The sequence below is a fragment of the Chanodichthys erythropterus genome, chromosome 13, assembly GCF_024489055.1.
Source record: "Chanodichthys erythropterus isolate Z2021 chromosome 13, ASM2448905v1, whole genome shotgun sequence".
Taxonomy (NCBI): Eukaryota; Metazoa; Chordata; class Actinopteri; order Cypriniformes; family Xenocyprididae; genus Chanodichthys; species Chanodichthys erythropterus.
In genome coordinates, this window is record NC_090233.1 from 19,097,897 (window position 1) to 19,118,625 (window position 20,729).

Genomic DNA, 20,729 nt, shown 5'->3' on the forward strand with positions numbered 1-20,729 from the left:
ATTTCACAGTATTACTGTTTTTACTGTATCGCTGATCTAATAAATGCAGCCTTGGTGAGCATAAGAGACTTCTTTCAATAACATAAAAAAAATAAATAAATCTTAATTATTCCAAACATTTGACCGGTAGTGTTAATCTACAGCTAAACAATGACATATTCTGTTCTTGAGCCAAAACACTACTTAAGCGGAAATATTTAAAACATTTGTAACTTCTTAAATGGAAAAAAAGTATTGAATATAGAATATAATGGCTTCAAAAATATTTCATTATACTGTACCACTTTAATATACCATGGGTGCAAACAAAGAGGTTTTAAAAAGCAATAGCGAACATTTTAAAATGAAACAGTGAGGATTGCTTAGAAAGCACCATTAACAGCCTGCAAAATCATCATGGTTCATCATCTAACATCTAAGGTCTGGGATGAAAAGTCTGACCTCATTCTCATGAAAAGTGAAAACGGAGATCATTACGATCTTTGTTGTGAACCCCACATCCTCAAAAGCAGATCTCACACATCAGGAGATATCATAAATGAGATATGTACAAAAAAATGTGTGTTGCTTGAGCTGTAAAGTTCCTTAAAAGTGTCATTTTAAAATTTTAGTCCTTTTATGCATTACTGAGGTGAATATTTGGACTTTAATCCCCCCAATAAAACCATTTTTGCATGTATTATGCAATTCGCTCAGTTTATATGATCAGCTTTATATGATCATGACAGGAAAAAATATTGGATTTAACTTTGCACCAACTAGTTTAGTAAGCCACACTTATATAATGATTAAGTCTTGAGGCAATACTTATGCATTTTAATGAATATCCTGGTCTAATGTTTCCTAGACTTCTATTGTAAATGCATTAGTGTAAACATGATTTTGATATTCCCAATTGGAAGGATGATTTGAATTGATTTTCTGTACATAAATACAAAAGCTCAACTTTATTTAACTTCAGAACCAGTGTTCTTACTGTCAGTGTTATTTTAGTGTTATTGATATACTGTTGTAGTTTTTGTTAATATTTTGAATTAGATTTGAATTTAATAGATTTTTTAATTGTATTAATTTTATTTTGTAAAAAATATCTATAACGTTTTAGTTTTTAGCACTTCAACTAATACTAAATGAAAATATTGCCTTTGTTTTTTTAAATATTTTATTTAATTTCAAGTGATGAAAATGTTTTCATTATGGTTTTAGTTTTATTTAACGATAACCCTGGTTAATGTTAACTAAAACTAAAACTATTAAAATTTGTTTTTGTAAATTGAAATATTAGATATCATTAGATATCAGATGAAATCAAATATCAGTTAAAATATAGATATCTGATGAAAAACTTATAAATGATAAATGTTGCCTTGGCAACTACATACTAAAATTACAAAAACTGAACAAAAATCATTCAAGCTGAAAAAAATGACAAAAACACAAAAAATTACTAAAACCTAAACTAAAATAGAAATTAAACTAAAAATATAAAAGTAAAAGTAAATTCAAAATATTGATAAATACTATAATAGTATAAAAATAATACTAAATATAGCTGCGAGCAGCGATGGCGGGCCCAAGCCCGGTGGCACCGCCACCCCGGTGGCTTCAGGGCAACTGTGCACAGCGGGCAATAGGCACTTAAAACGGTTAAACATCAAAGGACTATGTCAAATTCACTCCACATTTACTGCACTACAAGGTGCCGCTATAGAGCCCCTCCTCCCTGCCCATTTTCAAAGGATTACATGTGCCAAGTTTTAACATTATTCTGATGAATTTTGAAGCAAATCAGGTAAAAATAAGAGGGTGATCTCAATGTATGCTGAAAGTGACACATTTTCTGCTTCCAGTTGGTGGCGCTATGACTTTGAATCACAATAGTCAAATCCATGTGATCAGCCTTGTACAACGAAGACTAAGCCAAAGTTTCATCAAAATCAATTAATGTATGCAGAAGTTATAACACTTTGTTTCCCTTTTCTTGCCATAAATTCGTTGCCTCGCCACGGCCAAACCGTTTGAGATATCCAAAATCCGTTTGCAATTAAACAACTTCAATGTGTTAGCAACAAGTTAAAAAAAGCTTGGTGTAAATTGGATAAACCCTGTAGGAGTAGTAGTATAAAATTCATAGCCTGTTTTTTCAAAAAATTAACATTCAAACCAAAATAGCTGACTTCCTGTTGGTCGGAGCTAATGAATGTAAATTAGAAAATTGCCCGGCTTGATGAGAATAATATGTGTACCGAGTTTGGTGACTGTAGGAAAAACTAACCCCCCCACTTTTGTCAAAAGGTGGCGCTACTGAGCCCCTCCACCACGCCCATTTCTATGGCTTTGTCCATGTCTACTGGTTGACAATATTGATGTGTGTGTCGAGTTTCATGCAATTTGAAGCATGTTAAGAGCCTCAAAAACACTCAAGAATATTATTACAGTTTGACCTGTTGCCATGGCAACAATATTTCAAATATCAAAAATCCTGTCATAGGTCTACATCTGCTGTGTATTGACATTACACTGATGAAGTTTGAAGCAAATCAGGTAAAAATAAGAGGGTGATCTCAAAGCATTTTAAAAGTGATACACTTCTTGCTGCCATTTGGTGGCGCTATAACTTTGACTCACAATAGTTACATCCATGTGATCAGACTACTACAACCAACACACTCCTGAAGTTTCATAAACATCAATCAATGTATGCAGAAGTTATAACACATTTCCTGTTTCCCTTTTCTCGCCATAAATTCGTTGCCTCGCCACGGCCAAACCGTTTGAGATATCCAAAATCCGTTTGCAATTAAACAACTTCAATGTGTTTGCAACAAGTTAAAAAAAGCTTGGTGTAAATTGGATAAACCCTGTAGGAGTAGTAGTATAAAATTCATAGCCTGTTTTTTCAAAAAATTAACATTCAAACCAAAATAGCTGACTTCCTGTTGGTCGGAGCTAATGAATGTAAATTAGAAAATTGTCCGGCTTGATGAGAATAATATGTGTACCGAGTTTGGTGACTGTAGGAAAAACTAACCCCCCCACTTTTGTCAAAAGGTGGCGCTACTGAGCCCCTCCACCACGCCCATTTCTATGGCTTTGTCCATGTCTACTGGTTGACAATATTGATGTGTGTGTCGAGTTTCATGCAATTTGAAGCATGTTAAGAGCCTCAAAAACACTCAAGAATATTATTACAGTTTGACCTGTTGCCATGGCAACAATATTTCAAATATCAAAAATCCTGTCATAGGTCTACATCTGCTGTGTATTGACATTACACTGATGAAGTTTGAAGCAAATCAGGTAAAAATAAGAGGGTGATCTCAAAACATTTCAAAAAGTGATACACTTCCTGCTGCCAGTTGGTGGCGCTATAACTTTGACTCACAATAGTCACATCCATGTGATCAGACTCCTATAACGAACACACTCGTGAAGTTTCATAAAGATCAATATATGTATTAAGACGTTATAACACATTTCCTGTTTCCTTTTTCTCGCCATAAATTCGTTGCCTCGCCACGGCCAAACCGTTCGAGATATCAAAAATCCCCTGGCAATTTTTAATCATCAGTGTCTTGACTTCATGCTGACCGAGTTTGGTGGCGATCGGATTAATCGTCTAGGAGGAGTATATCAAATTCCAGAGCATGCGTTTTTCAAACAACCCTTAATAGCTGACTTCCTGTTGGCGTGGCGATTAACTTAGAGCGCGAAAGTTGTTCGGCCCGATGAGGTCTATATGTGTACCGAGTTTCATACTAATACGTGCAAGCATGTTTAATATATGGACCAAATTTTCAGACTTTTTTCAAGGGGGCGCTGTCGAACCCCCCTGCCACGCCCGGGTACCAGCCTCTCCGGCGTCCTAATGGCCGCGGATTCCAATGTGTGTGCCAATTTTCAAGAGTTTTTGAGCATGTTAAGGCCCCCAAAAAGCCCCGGAAGACGAAAAAAAAAAAAAAAAAAAAAAAAAAAAAAATAATAATAATCCTTAGAAGAACAAGAGGGCCCTGCGCGAATTTTCGCTTGGGCCCTAAATAACACTGCCCGAGATGCTTCTTTAATGGCTTTGGTTGTAGTGAGCAACAGAACTGAATGCTCTATTTGAGGTTAGATCACTTCCTTTACATCTAGTACATTCACACTTGGTTAGAGTCAAAAGAGTCAAAATAGTCCCATGAGCTTGCAAAGTTCAGCAGAAGTTCTTGGCGAGCCAATGAACAGTTGTGGAAGTGACCTCAGCACCAAAGAACCATCACACTTGAGGCTCACTGCTCATGTTCATGTGTCTGAGCTGCTGAATGAATCCACCGAGTATCTATTTCTGTTCTAGAACAACCTGTCCTGACATTTTGTTGTGCGGTGTGTCTTATTTCAAAGGAACAAAGTAAGAAAAAGAGAGGAAGGTGTTACCGTTTGTGCGAGGGCGAGATGCCTGGTGGGCATCGCTTCATGCTGAACATGTAAACTGCAGCCTCGGCCGTAGAGAACAGACGACAGAAACCGAGGAACGCACAAACCACCACAGCCGATGCGGCCCGTCCATCCTACGTACAAAAACATACAGCCACAATTAGTTATGCTCTGATCAGGATTTTTAGCCGATACAGACTACCAATTTCGTGTCATTATGATCGGCCAATGCCAAAACCAATCCTGATCCCGATCATTCAAGAAAAAAAAAGAAAGAAAAAAAAGGCTATCATCAAGTACATGGTGTCATTTCATAGAAAACCTTTCAAATTTTGAAGAAAATAGATTTTGATCATGTTTGGAGGTTGTTATGTTACAACACTGCTGAGAAACCCACAGATAAGGTGATGCAATTCATTGATTTTTTTTTTGTTTTTTGTTATTCATGCATGATATGATGACTATTAGAAAGTATATGACTGCTCATAAAACCAAGTTTGGGCTTGTTCACAATCATGTCAACTGCATCTGGGCCAAATTATGTGTTGCTAGCTCAAGTTATGGCATTTGGAACCATGGTAGCATTTTATCAAAAGTCCAAAAACCTTTTCAAACAAATGATCTAAGTGTTTTACTGAACATAATAACTACTTGCATGTGTAAATGCCACAAAGCATAAAAATAAATGCACAGAATAAGTATCAAGTAATAAGATCCTGATTGATGAGTGATGATCTTCCAGAGCCATTTCAGCTCCTATTCTATGGCGTACATTAAATCAAGACCTTTCAATCAGAGATCAATCCAAGCGAGCTTCAGCTGTAAAACAGTATGCAATTGGTCTTGACACATTGTCCCTACCCACCATAACCGAGATCCAGTTTCCAATGTTTGAACTTTCATATTATGTTGGAAAACACTGCGTCATGCTCACAATTCAATCAGATCACAGAAGTCCTACAGCTTTAGACAAGCAGCATGTTATGTCACTCCGTGAGGATTTTCTCAAGATCTACACATGATGTTTTGTTGTTTGTGGGCTTGTTTGAATCTAGACGACATGCTCTAAATAAAGATGTGTGAGTTACTATGGTTAACTAATGTTTTCATGAAGTTACAAAGCAGAACATTGCGCAAAAGATCCCTATGTATTCTATTTAAATGCGTCATCACAATTGCGATTGGTTGGTGAGATCGGCCAAATTTAGTGACTTCTGTTCAAGTCAAAAATGTGATATTGGCCGATAACGATCAACGGCCAATTGATTGGAGCATCACAAGCCACAATATGAAGATGACAAGAGACACTTGGATACCCCCACATGATTTTTCTTCTGAAGATGCAGTGTTAAATTAATTGGGATGTTAAAATAGGTTAACTAAACTAAGATTATGACTTATCAACAAAGACAACAATATAATGTTTGTTGACATGTTATAAAGTAACAGACAGTAATATCAGCGGAAAAGAGCCGTGTGTATGTGTGTGCTCACCAGACAATGTACAATGCAGATGTTCCTCTGGTCCTGTTTGAGCCATTGATGCATGTTCTTACATATACTGTACAAGTTCTTCAGAGTAGGAGCTCGTCTAGGTTGCCAACCACACTCTGAAACCTGCACACACACACAACACAATCATGAGTTTTATCAAGTATGGTACGGCACAGAAAAACAATTACAATATGTGTTGACAATAGACCGAGAAGACACCATATTTAAAAGTGAACGGTGTCATTACCTTGCCAATAATATATATATATATATATATATATATATATATATATATATATATATATATATATATATATATATATATGTGATCAGTCACGGAAAGTAGGGACACAAGTCGGTTCTGGGGCATTTTGAGTTATCACAGATTCTGAAAGTGTAGTCTCCAAGCTTTCCATTGATGTGTGACACATGGAAATCTGGTAATGTTTGGAGAAGTTGTTGCCATTTCAAGGTAGGCATTCAAGAAAGCTCTATAGGGAGAAAAACGCCTCTAAAGTTGCAGTTCTGCCCTGTTCCCACCTGCTGGGAGTGACAATAGGGCTCATTTACATCTCATTTAGATAAACCATACCCCATGTAAAGCTGCATGGACCGCATACTATTAATAATAAAGGTTAATGTGCATTATAAATGTCAGTAATTTATCTTTTTTGACTTTTATAAAAATGATTTAGAGGCTGAAATATGTGACTTTTTTTGTCAAAACTCTATTTGAACTTATGCATTGTAGATTGTTGTAAGACACTCCTTTAAAATCTGCCCATCATTTTTAATGTTATTATTTTAATGTTTATGTAAAGAAAAAGTACATATTGATGCTAATTTTATTTGTTATTTGCTGGTTTTCCACATGAAACTTGGTGAATTTACTTTTTGAACAGGATTCTGTGATAACCGTGATCATTTTGGTCACTATAATCATGAAATGAAATTTTCTCACCTGAGAAGCCTGTTAAAGAAGAATAGGCAATCCAGGAACTAACTGGACTAACAGAGGCCAGTGATCGCTAACTATGGCTATTCAAAACACTTTTCAAGACAATAAATACACGATTGAGACGATGAATGCATGTATTGACTGAATTTGCGTCTGAATAGCGCTGGCTCCGTGGGTGTGGCCGCATTAGCGGATAATGAGCTGAATCACAGACTTCTGACATGGCTCTCTTTTCACACAGATTACATAAACACAGAATGTTTGTTCTCGATTTGACTTACACGGTTTAAAACCTGACATTTCAACGTTTTTTCAGACACAAGTATAATTTTTTATGATTAGTATTCACTAAGTTACAGTTCATTTTCTGAGAACTATCAGATTGGACTTCGTTCAAAGGGAGAGGAGAGATCACGCATCATGTTAGTTTTCTTTATTTTACAAAAAGCACAACATTTAGTTTTTACTCTGAGTGTACACAAATAAAAGAAGACATTCTATAGTTTCAATTGATATATTACTTATGTCTCTATGACAAGAAATGACAGAGTATTTTAAGTCTGTTTTGCTGCAATGTGAAAAAAATCCTGCAAAATGCGCCGGCGTGTTACCCGACTCCAGAGAGGTAATGTCTTATTATGCCGCTTTCATCGTCGCTCAGATCGTCTTCAGAATCAGTGAGCGCTTGTTCATAAGCATCCGGCTTGTCGAAGAAGTACTTCAAAACATTTTCGGTGTAACGGCCACGGTTCTTCATTGAACTTTGATATCAGCTAGAGCCGGCCAGAGCGCTGCATAGTAAGTAGCCACGCTTCCCAGTATGGAAATACACACAGACATGACACGCCCCTACTGCGTGCTAGAATCTCCGCAAAACAAGCCGATTTCAACCACACACATTATATATATATATATATATATATATATATATATATATATATATATATATATATATATATATATATATATATATATATATATATATATATATATATACACACACACACACATTTTTTTTTGTCATATTTAAAATTTTCATTTTATTTACATTTTTAGTAATTGTGTCATTTGTTCCTTTGTCATTTTTATTAGTTTTTGTTTTATATGTATACACTACATTGCCAAAAATATTGGGACACCCCTTCAAATCATTGAATTCAGGTGTTCCAATCACTTCCATGGCCACAGGTGTATAAATTCAAGCATTTAGGCATGCAGACTGCTTCTACAATCATCTGTGAAAGAACTGGTCACTCTCAGGAGCTCAGTGAATTCAAGTGTGGTACCGTGATAGGTTGACACTTGAGCGATAAGTCCATTCGTGAAATTTCCTCACTACTGAATATTCCACGGTCAACTATTAGTGGTCTCATAACAAAGTGGAAGCAATTGGGAACAACAACAACTCAGCCACGAAGTGGTAGGCCACATAAAATCACAGAGCGGGGTCAGCGCATGCTGAGGCGCACAGTGCGCAGAAGTCGCAAACTTTCTGCAGAGTCAATAGCTACAGACCTCCAAACTTCATGTGGCCTTCAGATTAGCTCAAGAACAGTGCGTAAAGAGCTTCATAGAATGGGTTTCCATGGCCAAGCAGATGCATCCAAGCCTAACATCACCAAGTGCAATGCAAAGCGTCGGATGCAGTGGTGCAAAGTGGTGCCTCCACTGGACTCTAGAGCAGTGGAGACATGCTCTCTGGAGTGACGAATCACACTCCTCTGTCTGGCAATCTGATGGACGAGTCTGGGTTTGGCGGTTGCCAGGAGAACGATACTTGCCTGACTGCATTGTGCCAAGTGTAATGTTTGGTGGAGGGGGATTATGGTGTGGGGTTGTTTTTCAGAGGTTGAGCTTGGCTCCTTAGTTCCAGTGAAAGGAAATCTGAATGCTTCAACATACCAAGACATTTTGGACAATTTCATGCTCCCAACTTTGTGGGAACAGTTTGGGGATGGCCCCTTCCTGTTCCAGCATGACTGCGCACCAGTGCACAAAGCAATGTCCATAAAGACATGGATGAGTGAGTTTGGTGTGGAGGAACTTGACTGGCCTGCACAGAGTCCTGACCTCAACCCGAAAGAACACCTTTGGGATGAATTAGAGCGGAGAATGCGAGCCAGGCCTTCTTGCCAACATCACTGCCTGACCTCACAAATGCGCTTCTAGAAGAATAGTCAAAAAATTCCCATAAACACACTCCTAAACCTTGTGGAAAGCCTTCCTAGAAGAGTTGAAGCTGTTATAGCGGCAAAGGGTGGGCCAACTCCATATTAAATCCTACGGATTCAGAATGGGATGTCATTAAAGTTCATGTGCAAGTAAAGGCAGGCGTCCCAAAACTTTTGGCTATATATGAGTTTTAGTTTATTTCAGTTACTCGCCAAGGCAACATTTAAAGTTTTCATTTAAGTTTTTTTTTTTTTTTTTTTAGTTTTTCATCTATTTTTACATCTAACTTAAGCTTATTTCAATTAAATAAAACTATTTTTAATAGCTTTAGTTTTATTTACCATACTGGATTTGGATGATATTAGCTGTTAATCATTTGCATTTGAGAAAAAGCAAAATGCTTTGCTATCCATCTCACCCTGTTGTGAAACCTGGCTGGTCTATAGGAGCGTTTGGAGAGGTTGTATACTGCATAATGACCCGCATGTCGAGAATCCAGGAACAGACGCACATCCTCAATGTTATTCTTAATAGCAGATTCAACACCTTCAGCTGGGAAAGACATAACTGCAAAAACACACAAAAAGACAAGTAATTAACTTTAAATCATTAGGGTTAAGACATACGAAATGAATCTAAATTCCTATTTCACAGGTGATCGTACCTGCTAGTCTGGAGGTGATGTAGGACAGGTCCAGGTCTCCCTTAGCATAACTGACACAGGATAGGACAAATGTTTAAATGTGTGAACACAACAGCAACGCAAGAAGAACATCTAGATTACAGACAGAAAATTTGTCAACAGGAATAAGAGTAACGGCTTGTGTCAAAACTCAAGGGCAGGGACGTGCACAGGGGGGTTGCTCAGGTTGCCCGGGCAACTGCCCATATGCCCTTCTCGACTCACGTTGCCCTTCCGAGGTGGAAAAAAAAAATTAAAAAAAAATCGTACAATGGATAATTTCACGTAGGCCTAGATTTAAAAAAATAAATAAATAAAAAAATCGCAAAGCCTCATTCACTTCCATATTTGGGCACCCGTACGAAAGTGAAAGTCAGTAGGGGAAGGGCAAACTCTGTTTACGTGGCTGCAGCGCTGCACGCGACCGGCACCTGAGCTGAGCCTGCATGAGCGGCACTAGAAGGAGATTGTCGCAGTTGTCGGGTGAGACGACTTAACGTTGTCGGAAAGGTGAGTAAGGTTATAATCGTTAACGAAAACGAATGAAAAAATGAAAACTAGGTGGGAAAAAACATCATCGTTAACTGAAATAAAAATAAAACTAGGCATTACAAAAAAACGATAACTAACCAAAACTGTAATGTGTGTTTGGCAAAACTAACTAAAATAAAATAAAATTATAGACTAAATGTCCTTAGTTTTCCTCTTTGTCAATGTTTTTCATAGAGCAAACGTTCAGCTGCATTTAATTTCCCTGCGTCTCTCACTCACGCGTCTCTCTCACATACTCGCGCGCGCACAGCCCCTCCCCTCCGTGCACACCGCGCCTCCATGAGAACGAGTGTTGGAAGCAAGTTCGCGAAAGGTTGGTATCTCGTGAAAACCTTTACACAATCACACATTAAAAAGTGGTATAAAAATATTTTTCATTCTGAATATAATTTTGTCAGTGTGTTAATGTCGACCCGAGAAGCGATTGCTACTTTAGGAAGTTAACTAGAAGCAAGTTTGAGGTAAAATGCACTTGGGTTGTCGATGTCAAAACATTATTTAAGCTGTGATTCCAGTTAGGAATAATTGACGACGGGCCGTTGAATTATTAGAAAAATATTGCACACCTGAGGTGGTGATTCGGTCATGACTCGAAGCGGAGTCAATTCTCAGTCCTTCATATAGCCCTTAATTTTTTTTGGGGGGGGGAAGTGCCCTTTTTTTAGGTCAGAGCAACTGCCCCTCAAAATTCCTGTGCACGTCCCTGCTCAAGGGTCATCAAACTTTACTACGAAAAGCAAAGACTACAATTAAAGGGATAGTTCACCCAAAAAGGAAAACTAACTTACTTACATTCAGTCTGGTATATATACTACTGTTCAAAATTTGGGGTCAGTAAGATTTTTTTTTTGGGGGGGGGGGGGGGGGGGGGGGTTGGGGGGGTTGGGGGGGAATTAATACTTTTATTCAACAAGGATGCATTAAATTGATCAAAAGTGGCAGTAAAGACTTTTATAATGTTAAAAAGGTTCCTATTTCAAATAAATGCTGTTCTTTTTAACTCTCCCTTCATCAAAGGATCCTGAAAAAAAATTGATCATGGTTTCTGTAAAAATATTAAGCAGCACAACTTTCAACATTGATGATATTAAGAAATGATGTTAACACTTTACAATAAGGTTTCATTAGTTAACAACTTTAGTTAACATGAATTAATAATGAAAAACATGTGACACCGAAGACTGGAGTAATGATAAATGAATTTTTTTTAACAATATTTAATCATTTTAACTTTTTTATTACTAAATAAAAACAGATTAGGTGAGAATAAGAGACTTCTGTCAAAAACATTAAAAAAATATTTCCGACCCCACACTTTTGAAAGGTACTGAATAGACCTTATGTGTCAGAGAAACAAGTGCGCAGCCATCTTTAGAATTTTGTCAGTTTTTACAATAGTTCTGTATATTTCTATGTCATCGCTGACGAAGAATTATCAGCTAGTGAAGTGGATTTACTTATTGTCTTATATATAAGATTTTAAAACGAACGGTTCAATCATAAATCTGTAAGATCTTGCCTTCATGCTGTGGAAATATAAACCAAAAGACAGAACACAATGAGTGCAGCGCTGAAAAGGGGTGAGGCTATATATGGTCTATATTATATACTGTATATATAGAAGACTTTGAATATACCATGATATAGTATAGAATAAAGTGAACTATTCCTTTAAAGTCATTTCAAAGAGTAGCATTCACACATGTGTATTAAGTATGCAAGCTGTTCAAACAGTTAAGAAACTATTGATCAAGCTGTGCTGATGGGAGCAGACTGTGGTTATGAACAAACAGAGTACAAAGGCATGAGATGAAGGTGGAGTGAAGTTCACACAACAGCTCTACACATACACGTGTGTAACGCAAACACGGACACACAGGCGCTGTCCCATAGTTACCTGGAGCTGAAAGGGGTTGGTGATTTGGGACCGAGAAATGTGATTCAGGAACAAAATGAACAAAAGACAATGAAAAAAAAAAAAAAATTAAAGCAAATTGGGCCAACTGAGGAGAAAATAAACATGACAGACTTGTGGGGATGAAAGGGGGATAATTATTAAACATGATTAATAAATGCAAACGGATTATGGAGGGGAATTTATGATCTGGTAGACCAGTGTGTGTCATAAACAAAACCCTGATTGAGTTTACCAAGAGATTAACATGCAGTCACTACAATTAGCCAGATCAAATTTACCTTCTGATAATCAAATCAGCATGGACTCAGAATTGACCCATTTATATTTATAAATGTCCTTCGTTTTATCGAGTATGAAGCATAAGCACTTGTTATTCTACAGAAAAACATACAAAAGCAACACTCCAGACAAACTGATTAAGAACTAAAGAAAAAAAAATCATACGAATCAATTGTTCGTAAAATCGGATATCATGGATCACACATTCATTGTAAAGGAATAATTGTGCAGTATGTATTCGAATAAGGTATCTCATGAAACCAACAAGATTTTAAAATGTCTTTTTGTTTTTATTTTTTGTTATGTTTATTTTTTGCATTTAAGACACTGTGTTTAAACTATTAAAAAACTATTAAAACTATCCCAAATCACATACAACTATTTAAAACACTACGACTATAAACGCTTTCTTTAACTGAATTAAAATATAAATTACATGAAAAATTTAAATTAGAAAAATTAGAAACCCCACACAAATAATAAAAATGACATAAAATAATAAAAAAAAAAACTGAAAACATGAAAACAAATGCAAAATATTAATAACTAACTACTATAATGTATGTATTAAAATGAAAATAACAATGATTTGAGAAATACAAATACATATATTGCAATGTTTGGGTAAAATACTCTCCTTTTAATTATAATATTATACTTTTTTTCTGAAAATTAAGCAAAAAAAAAAAAAGGTGCTCTCACAGAAGTGAGTACACCTCTCACATTTTTGTAAATATGTTATATCTTTTCATGTGACAACACTGAAGAAATGACACTTTGCTACAATGTAAAGTAGTGAGTGTACAGCTTGTTTAACAGTGTAAATTTGCTGTCCCCTCAAAATAACTCAACACATGGCACCTCATGGCAAAGAACTCTCTGAGGATCTGAAAAACAGAATTGTTGCTCTACATAAAGATGGCATAGGCTATAAGAAGATTGCCAAGACCCTTAAACTGAGGTGTAGCATGGTGGCCAAGACCACACAGCGGTTTAACAGGACAGGTTCCACTCAGAACAGGCCTCACCATGGTCGACCAAAGAAGTTGAGTGCATGTGCTCAGCGTCATATTCAGAGGTTGTGTTTGGGAAATAGATGTATGAGTGGTGCCACCATTGCTGTGGAGGTTGAAGAGGTGTGGGGGGGGGGGGGCACACACTGCATCAAATTGGTCTGCATGGCTTTCGTCCCAGAAGGAAGCCTTTTTTAAAGACGATGCACAAGAAAGCCTGCAAACAGATTGCTGAAGACAAGCAGACTAAGGACATTACTGGAACCATGTCCTGTGGTCTGATAAGATCAAGATAAACTTATTTGGTTCAGATGGTGTCATGCGTGTGGCGGCAACCAGGTGAGGAGTACAAAGACAAGTTTGTCTTGCCTACAGTCAATGGTGGTGGGAGTGTCATGGTCTGGGGCTGCATGAGTGCTGGGGAGCTACAGTTTATTGAGGGAACCATGAATGCCAACATGTACTGTGACATACTGAAGCAGAGCATGATCCAACATATTGGATTCAAACAAGATAATGACCCCAAACACGCCTCCAAGACGACCACTGCCTTTCTAAAGAAGCTGAGGGTAAAGGTGATGGACTGGCCAAGCATGTCTCCAGACCTAAACCCTATTGAGCATCTGTGGGGCATCCTCAAATGGAAGGTGGAAGAGCGCAAGGTCTCTAACATCCACAAGCTCTGTGATGTCTTCATGGAGGAGTGGAAGAGGACTCCAGTGTCAACCTGTAAAGCTCTAGTGAACTCCATGCCCAAGAGGGTTAAGGCAGTGCTGGAAAACAATGGTGGCCATACAAAATATAGACACTTTGGGCCCAATTTGGACATTTTCACTTAGGGGTATACTCACTTTGTGGCCAGCGGTTTAGACATTAATGGCTGTGTATTGAGTTATTTTGAGGGGACAGCAAATTTACACTGTTATACAAGCTGTACACTCACTACTTTACATTGTAGCAAAGTGTCATTTCTTCAGTGTTGTCACATGAAAAGATATAATAAAATATTTACAAATATGTGAGGGGTGTACTCACTTCTGTGAAAAATCTTTGGTCTCAAATTTTTATAAATTTTACTGGTAGTACACTGTATGAAGAATTTTTGGATATAATGTGTCACAGTTTAATTAATTTGGATTTAATTAATTTTGCTATCATCACTTAAATAAATGAACTATAGTGTCCTGCAGCCACTAGTAAAATAAATTATATATATATATATATATATATATATATATATATATATATATATATATATATATATGAGTGTCTGAATAATTTTTTGTTTGACAGATATATATATATATATATATATATATATATATATATATATATATATATATATATATATATATATATATATATATATATATATATATATATATATATATATATATATATATATATATATATATATACACACACCGCGCTCCAAATTATTATGGAAGTGACATATCAGTAAGATTTCAGTACAATAAACATTCAGATTTATTTTTTTTTTCTAAGAAAATGTTTATTTGTTTATTTATCCATGTCTTTTTAGATAACTGGTATCAATCTCAGAAAAAAAAAAAAATTTGTCAGGTCTATGGAAACCATACTTAGAGGTTGTTCCACATTATTAAGCAAGTCACAGTTCTCATGCAATATGGGGAGGAAGAAAGATCTTTCTGAAGATGAAAAGCATGAAATGGTGCAATGTTGTGCAAAAGGCATGAAAACAACTAATATTGTGTGACAACTGAATGGAGATTATCAAATTATCATAAGATTTGTGAGTGATTTAGAGCACAGCAGAACTCTGTCAGATAAAGGCTTATTAATGAAAGTTCCTGTCAAAAACATTAATTGCATGAAAAGGGCAGCTATAAAAAGCCAGTGTTGAGCAGCAAACAGGCATTTGAAGCTGCTGGTGTCTCTGGAGTCTCAAGACTCCAGAGACCCAGAGACACCTGTTTGCCACCTGATGTCACCTGCTGGAGTTTGGGTTACTTGCCGCTGTCGCCTTTGGCTTGCTTAGTTGGGGACACTTGACATTTGACTGTGCATCCAAAATTATATACCAGTTATCAATGTAAAGCTGCTTTGACACAATTAACCATCATTTAGCCATCATTAACCAAACCTCACAAAGAGAAACATTTACAGTGGGTGTAGAAATACATTTTCTAACAGTTTTATTGCTGTGGTGTTTTTTTTTGCAGCATGGGATAATGCATAGTTCATTGTATTTCAGAAGGCACTATCCTCCTTTTTATACATTTGCTGAAAATGGCCAGTTATGAACTCCACATATCTTGCAAAAGTCATTTAAGTACCCTCAGAGACCCTAAAGGGACCTTCCATCTCAATTACCAATATTCCAGCCCAAATCATCACCTGGCAGCTCCTTACTGACATCACAGTCTTGTTGGAACGTGGTGGCCATTCACCATCCATCCAGAAATCCATCCATTTAGACCATCCATTGTAGTACAGAATTAGTCAGTGAATTTTAAACTATTTAAACTATTTTTGTTTCTCTTTATGAGGTTTGGTTAATGGTGGCTAAAATGCATCTTTACGCACAACTGCCAGCCTGCATGGAGAGCTTCTTGAGACTCCAGAGACACCAGCAGCTTCAAATACCTGTTTGCTGCTCAACACTGGCTTTTTTATAGCTGCCCTTTTAATACAATACATTTTTTTGAAAGGAACTTTCCTCAATAAGCCTTTATCTGACTGAGTTCTGCTGTGCTCTGAATCACTCACAAATCTTATGATAATTTGATAATCTCCATTCAGTTTCACACAATATTAGTTGTTTTCATGTCTTTTTTGCACAACATTGCACCATTTCATGCTTTTCATCTTCAGAAAGATCTTTCTTCCTCCTCATATTGCATGAGAACTGTGACTTGCTTAATAATGTGGAACAACCTCTAAGTAGGGTTTCCACAGATCTGGCAAATTATTTTAAACGAGATTGATACCAGTTATCTAAAAAGACATGGATAAATAAACAAACAAACATTTTCTTAGAAAAACTAAAATCTGAATGTTTATTCTACTGAAATCGTACCGATATGTCCTCTCGCATAATAATTTGGAACACAGTGTATGTAATTATTTAATTATAACACTAGTCTTGTTTCGTCCTCCATCTTGGAATATAGCCAAAGGAAGGTTTCCTAATTATTCTGTCTACCTATTTAAATAGCCTTCATGTCAGGACAGCATGTTTTTGAGGTCTAACGCTCATGGAAAAAAGCCTCTGAATCTATTTATACTAAGAATAGAGCACAGATTTTAGAAAACATGATCAAAGTCAGCAGCGGGTGGCATTGCTTGAGAGCTAGATTAGGCGATATCAGATTAACCACCAGTAGATTACTAGTACTCTCTACTACACCACTACGACCTCTTCCTTCATTCGGCTGAATCTGTCAATGGTTCAGCGGAAAGTGATGCATCATAGCGAAACCAAGGCAAGCCAAAACATACTCGAGCAAGGCGTGTGCACTAGTTAATGTGCGACAGCCGCAGGGGTGTTTTACTGCTGTCTGAATGAGTTGCTCACCTGGCCACCGACTGGATGACTTTGGAGGAAGTGTCTTTGATGTTGGTGAGAAATCTTTCAGTTCCTCCTTTCAGGATATCCAGGAAGCCTCCACCCATGGCTGGGTCTGTGTCATACACACCTGGAGATTCAAACACGCATATAACTGCAGGCCAACATTTGTCAAAAGTGCTTTTATAGGACAATAGTTTTGCTTAATATATTTGACATATGCACACAAGAAATGTTTCAATGCAATGACTCACAATCATCTCATAACATGTCTTAAAGAACTGTTCTTAAATTATCAGATTTTACTGGGCTAGTTTAGTCAAAAAAGTTTATGAGGATCATGCCATATGATATTCAAGATTTTTGCAAACACTACTATGTACACAAGGTATTCTTTGTGCACAGTTATAACAGATTTTAAACCATGCAAACTGAGGTTTGTAGCTCTGCATAGGCATCTGATGGTCTTTTCCAGTCTAAGTAGGCTGCCTTTAATCAGAAAAAGCTGCAAAGTTGACCAGACTTGCTATAGACGGTATGCATTGACATATCCACTTTCCCGCTGGAACACGCCCCCCCCCCTTAGCCGGACTGGATTTAATAGGGGAAACTGCAAAAACGTGAATAAAAGTGATTATCAGTTTAAACTAAAGGTTGGACTCGATAGTGTTCCTTACAACTTACCAAAGATCCAGACAGTGATCCTTAAATATATTGACTCAGTCTTTTTGCTGTTCAGTGGGCGTAATCACAGCCAACGGTGACATCACGTACATACTCTATAGCTTTATGTAACATGACCATCATCTTAGCATTTGAACCAAACATTCAGTAACAGGAGATAAAACCCATACATATCAAATGTACAGTGGCCAAGTGAGCTCAACGCACTGCAACTGAATACATGCAAATAGAAAAAACACCAGCAAATTAAGAAAACATCTTTATCAGTTTGACAACACATGCTGCAAATACTCACAACGCAACCAAATACAGAAACACACTGCAAATACTAACAACTATATATATAGTTGTGAGTATTTGCAGTGTGTTTCAGTATTTGGTTGGGTTGTAAGTATTTGCAGTGTGTTTATATATAGTTGTGAGTATTTGCAGTGCGTTTCTGTTAGGGATGTCCCGATCACGTTTTTTTGCCCTCGAGTCCGAGTCATTTGATTTTGAGTATCTGCCGATACCGAGTCCCGATCCGATACTTCTATAATACATGAAAAACAATAAAGAAGAGCGAAAAAACAGATCCAGGAACAGTGCTTTTCAGGTATCTAACAGTCGTTTTCACGTACAGAAAATGGATAAAGTAATCAAATATAAAATATCACTGCATATTATCTTTACTGTATAAAATAAATAAAGATTAATCATTATTGAAGTTACAAAAACTATTCAGTCTAGAGCAGTAAGTGATTTCTTTGTTATTTGTTGTTTTATTTAACATTAAAAACAGGCAGCAGGAATAGTTTTTCTCCCTTTAAGACATGCACAATCCAGTACATATACTATTACACATGCGCTGTCTTTCTCGACTAATATACGTTCACTTAAGACATAACCGACTATGTTTGCTAGGATACTCGCTAGGACGGGCATTTTTAAATAATTTTTGTATGAATTTGTCCGCCGAAGCGCAAGACGTGAAAGAGAACTCAGTATTTGCGCGCTGACTGGAATAAGCGTGTGCGCGCTTCGGATGAGCGCACACAAATCTTCTCACAGCGCTTGCGAGTTCTCTTTCGCGTCGTGTTCTTGAAGGTTTAAATCAGCAAGGCTTAAATGAGTAAGTTTAAACACAGATAGCAACGTGTGCTGTTCAGGTCTCACCTGTATCAACACCCGGGTGATGACGGCGTAAATGACTGGACGAGCAGACGGCACTCGCAGTTAACAGTTTACAAAGAGTGACTGTTTTGTCCACGCTTTTTGATTATCGTTGTTGTAACGTTTTGCGCATCCATCGACTGAAACGTACATTATTTGAACTCTGTCTGTTTTCCACGTTGCTATTTTAAACAAACCATACGGTACGGTTCGATATTTTTTTTTTTATACCGAGAACCGTTGCACCCCTAATACATATATATCCGAGTCCTGATCGGGAGGTAACGTCCGATTCCGATCGAGTCTGAAACCACGTGATCGGGCCCGATTTCCGATCACATGATCGGATCTGGACATCCCTAGTTTCTGTATTTGGTTGCGCTGTGAGTATTTGCAGTGTGTTTATATATATAGTTGTGAGTATTTGCAGTGCGTTTCTGTATTTGGTTGGGTTGTATTTGCAGTGTGTTTATATATAGTTGTGACAGTGGCATGCAGTGGTGCTCTGAAAAGATGAGGCACATTTTTTTATTTTTTATGAATCATTGTAAATTCATGTGCATTACTCTTAAAGTTGACAAATCTTTCTTGTTAAATGAACATTACTTTATAGGAAATCAAAAAAGAAAAAAAGAAACCAAATACAACTCTATTTTGTAATTTTACATTAACAATGCAATGTTCTATTTATCAAAACCAAGTCAATCTCATCAAGCATCAAGTGTTTTAATCATTTCTACATTCATTCCAAAATAATAACTAAAGGCAATAATAATTTAAACAATATATTTTATTTGTTTATTGCAGTTTTTCTTTTTAATTGTCAACCTAGAATATTTTGGATCATCAGTCATGCTCCATTAACACCGTCTGTCACAGACACGAATTGCATTTTTAATTTCACCAAGCTGATTGCACTAAAAAACCCCGCAGTAATCATGCTTTCAGTCCATTTCAAGTTTGATTTTGACGTAACATAAAGTAGTGATATATCTAACTGGGTGATCTGTTTACTTACTTTTCAGTTAGTCTTCCGATTGACGCCATCATTTGCTCAGTCAAACCTACGCGCGGAACGCGCACGTCAACGAGAGGCGGGATTTATCGCACAAACCAATCATATCCAATCATAACCAATTACATCCAATCATAGCGCGATGGAGACATTGCCTCCTCTCACGTGACTTTCCCCCATTCATTCTCAATTACCCCCCAAAAAACCCACCGCACGCCAGGGTTCTGATGATTTTCTATAGATTCCTATGAGAGGAAAGGGAGGCATGACTCCTCTGTGTAACTTTACCTGTGGGTGTCGCTGTTGGGCAGTGTTCCTTAAGAAATACGCGTGACTTGCGCTCTTTTTAAATGTCATAATTTGTAATATTTGTGTTGTTTTATATGTAATATGGATTATTTTCTCATCCTATTTTTTTGAGGAGGCACTGCCTCCCTTGCCTACTCGGAGGAAACGCCCCTGAGTTGTGAGTATTTGCAGTGCGTTTCTGTGTTTGGTTGGGTTGTGAGTAATTGCAGTGTGTTTATATATATATAGTTGTGAGTATTTGCAGTGCGTTTCTGTATTTGGTTGCGCTGTGAATATTTGCAGTGTGTTTATATATATATAGTTGTGAGTATTTGCAGTGCGTTTCTGTATTTGGTTGGGTTGTGAGTATTTGCAGTGTGTTTATATGTATATATATGGTTGTGAGTATTTGCAGTGCGTTTCTGTATTTGGTTGGGTTGCAAATATTTGCAGTGTGTTTATATATAGTTGTGCGTATCTGCAGCGCATTTGTGTCTGGTTGCGTTGTGAGTATTTGCAGCGTGTTTATATATTGCTGTGCGTATTTGCAGCGCATTTG

General features: G+C 37.1%; 1 protein-coding gene across 5 annotated transcripts in view; it reads right to left on the reverse strand.

Annotated features, from left to right (window-relative positions):
- Nucleotides 1–20,729, reverse strand: part of gak (cyclin G associated kinase) — a 60,378-nt gene that overhangs the window by 14,605 nt on the left and 25,044 nt on the right. For all 5 annotated transcript variants that reach the window (XM_067408349.1, XM_067408345.1, XM_067408344.1 and 2 more), the window contains 5 exons: nucleotides 17,041–17,161; nucleotides 9,702–9,751; nucleotides 9,456–9,604; nucleotides 5,908–6,030; nucleotides 4,414–4,547 (listed from right to left, as the gene is read on the reverse strand). In XM_067408349.1, coding sequence (XP_067264450.1) covers nucleotides 4,414–4,547; nucleotides 5,908–6,030; nucleotides 9,456–9,604; nucleotides 9,702–9,751; nucleotides 17,041–17,161 — 577 coding nt within the window. The remainder of the gene's footprint in view (nucleotides 1–4,413; nucleotides 4,548–5,907; nucleotides 6,031–9,455; nucleotides 9,605–9,701; nucleotides 9,752–17,040; nucleotides 17,162–20,729) is intronic.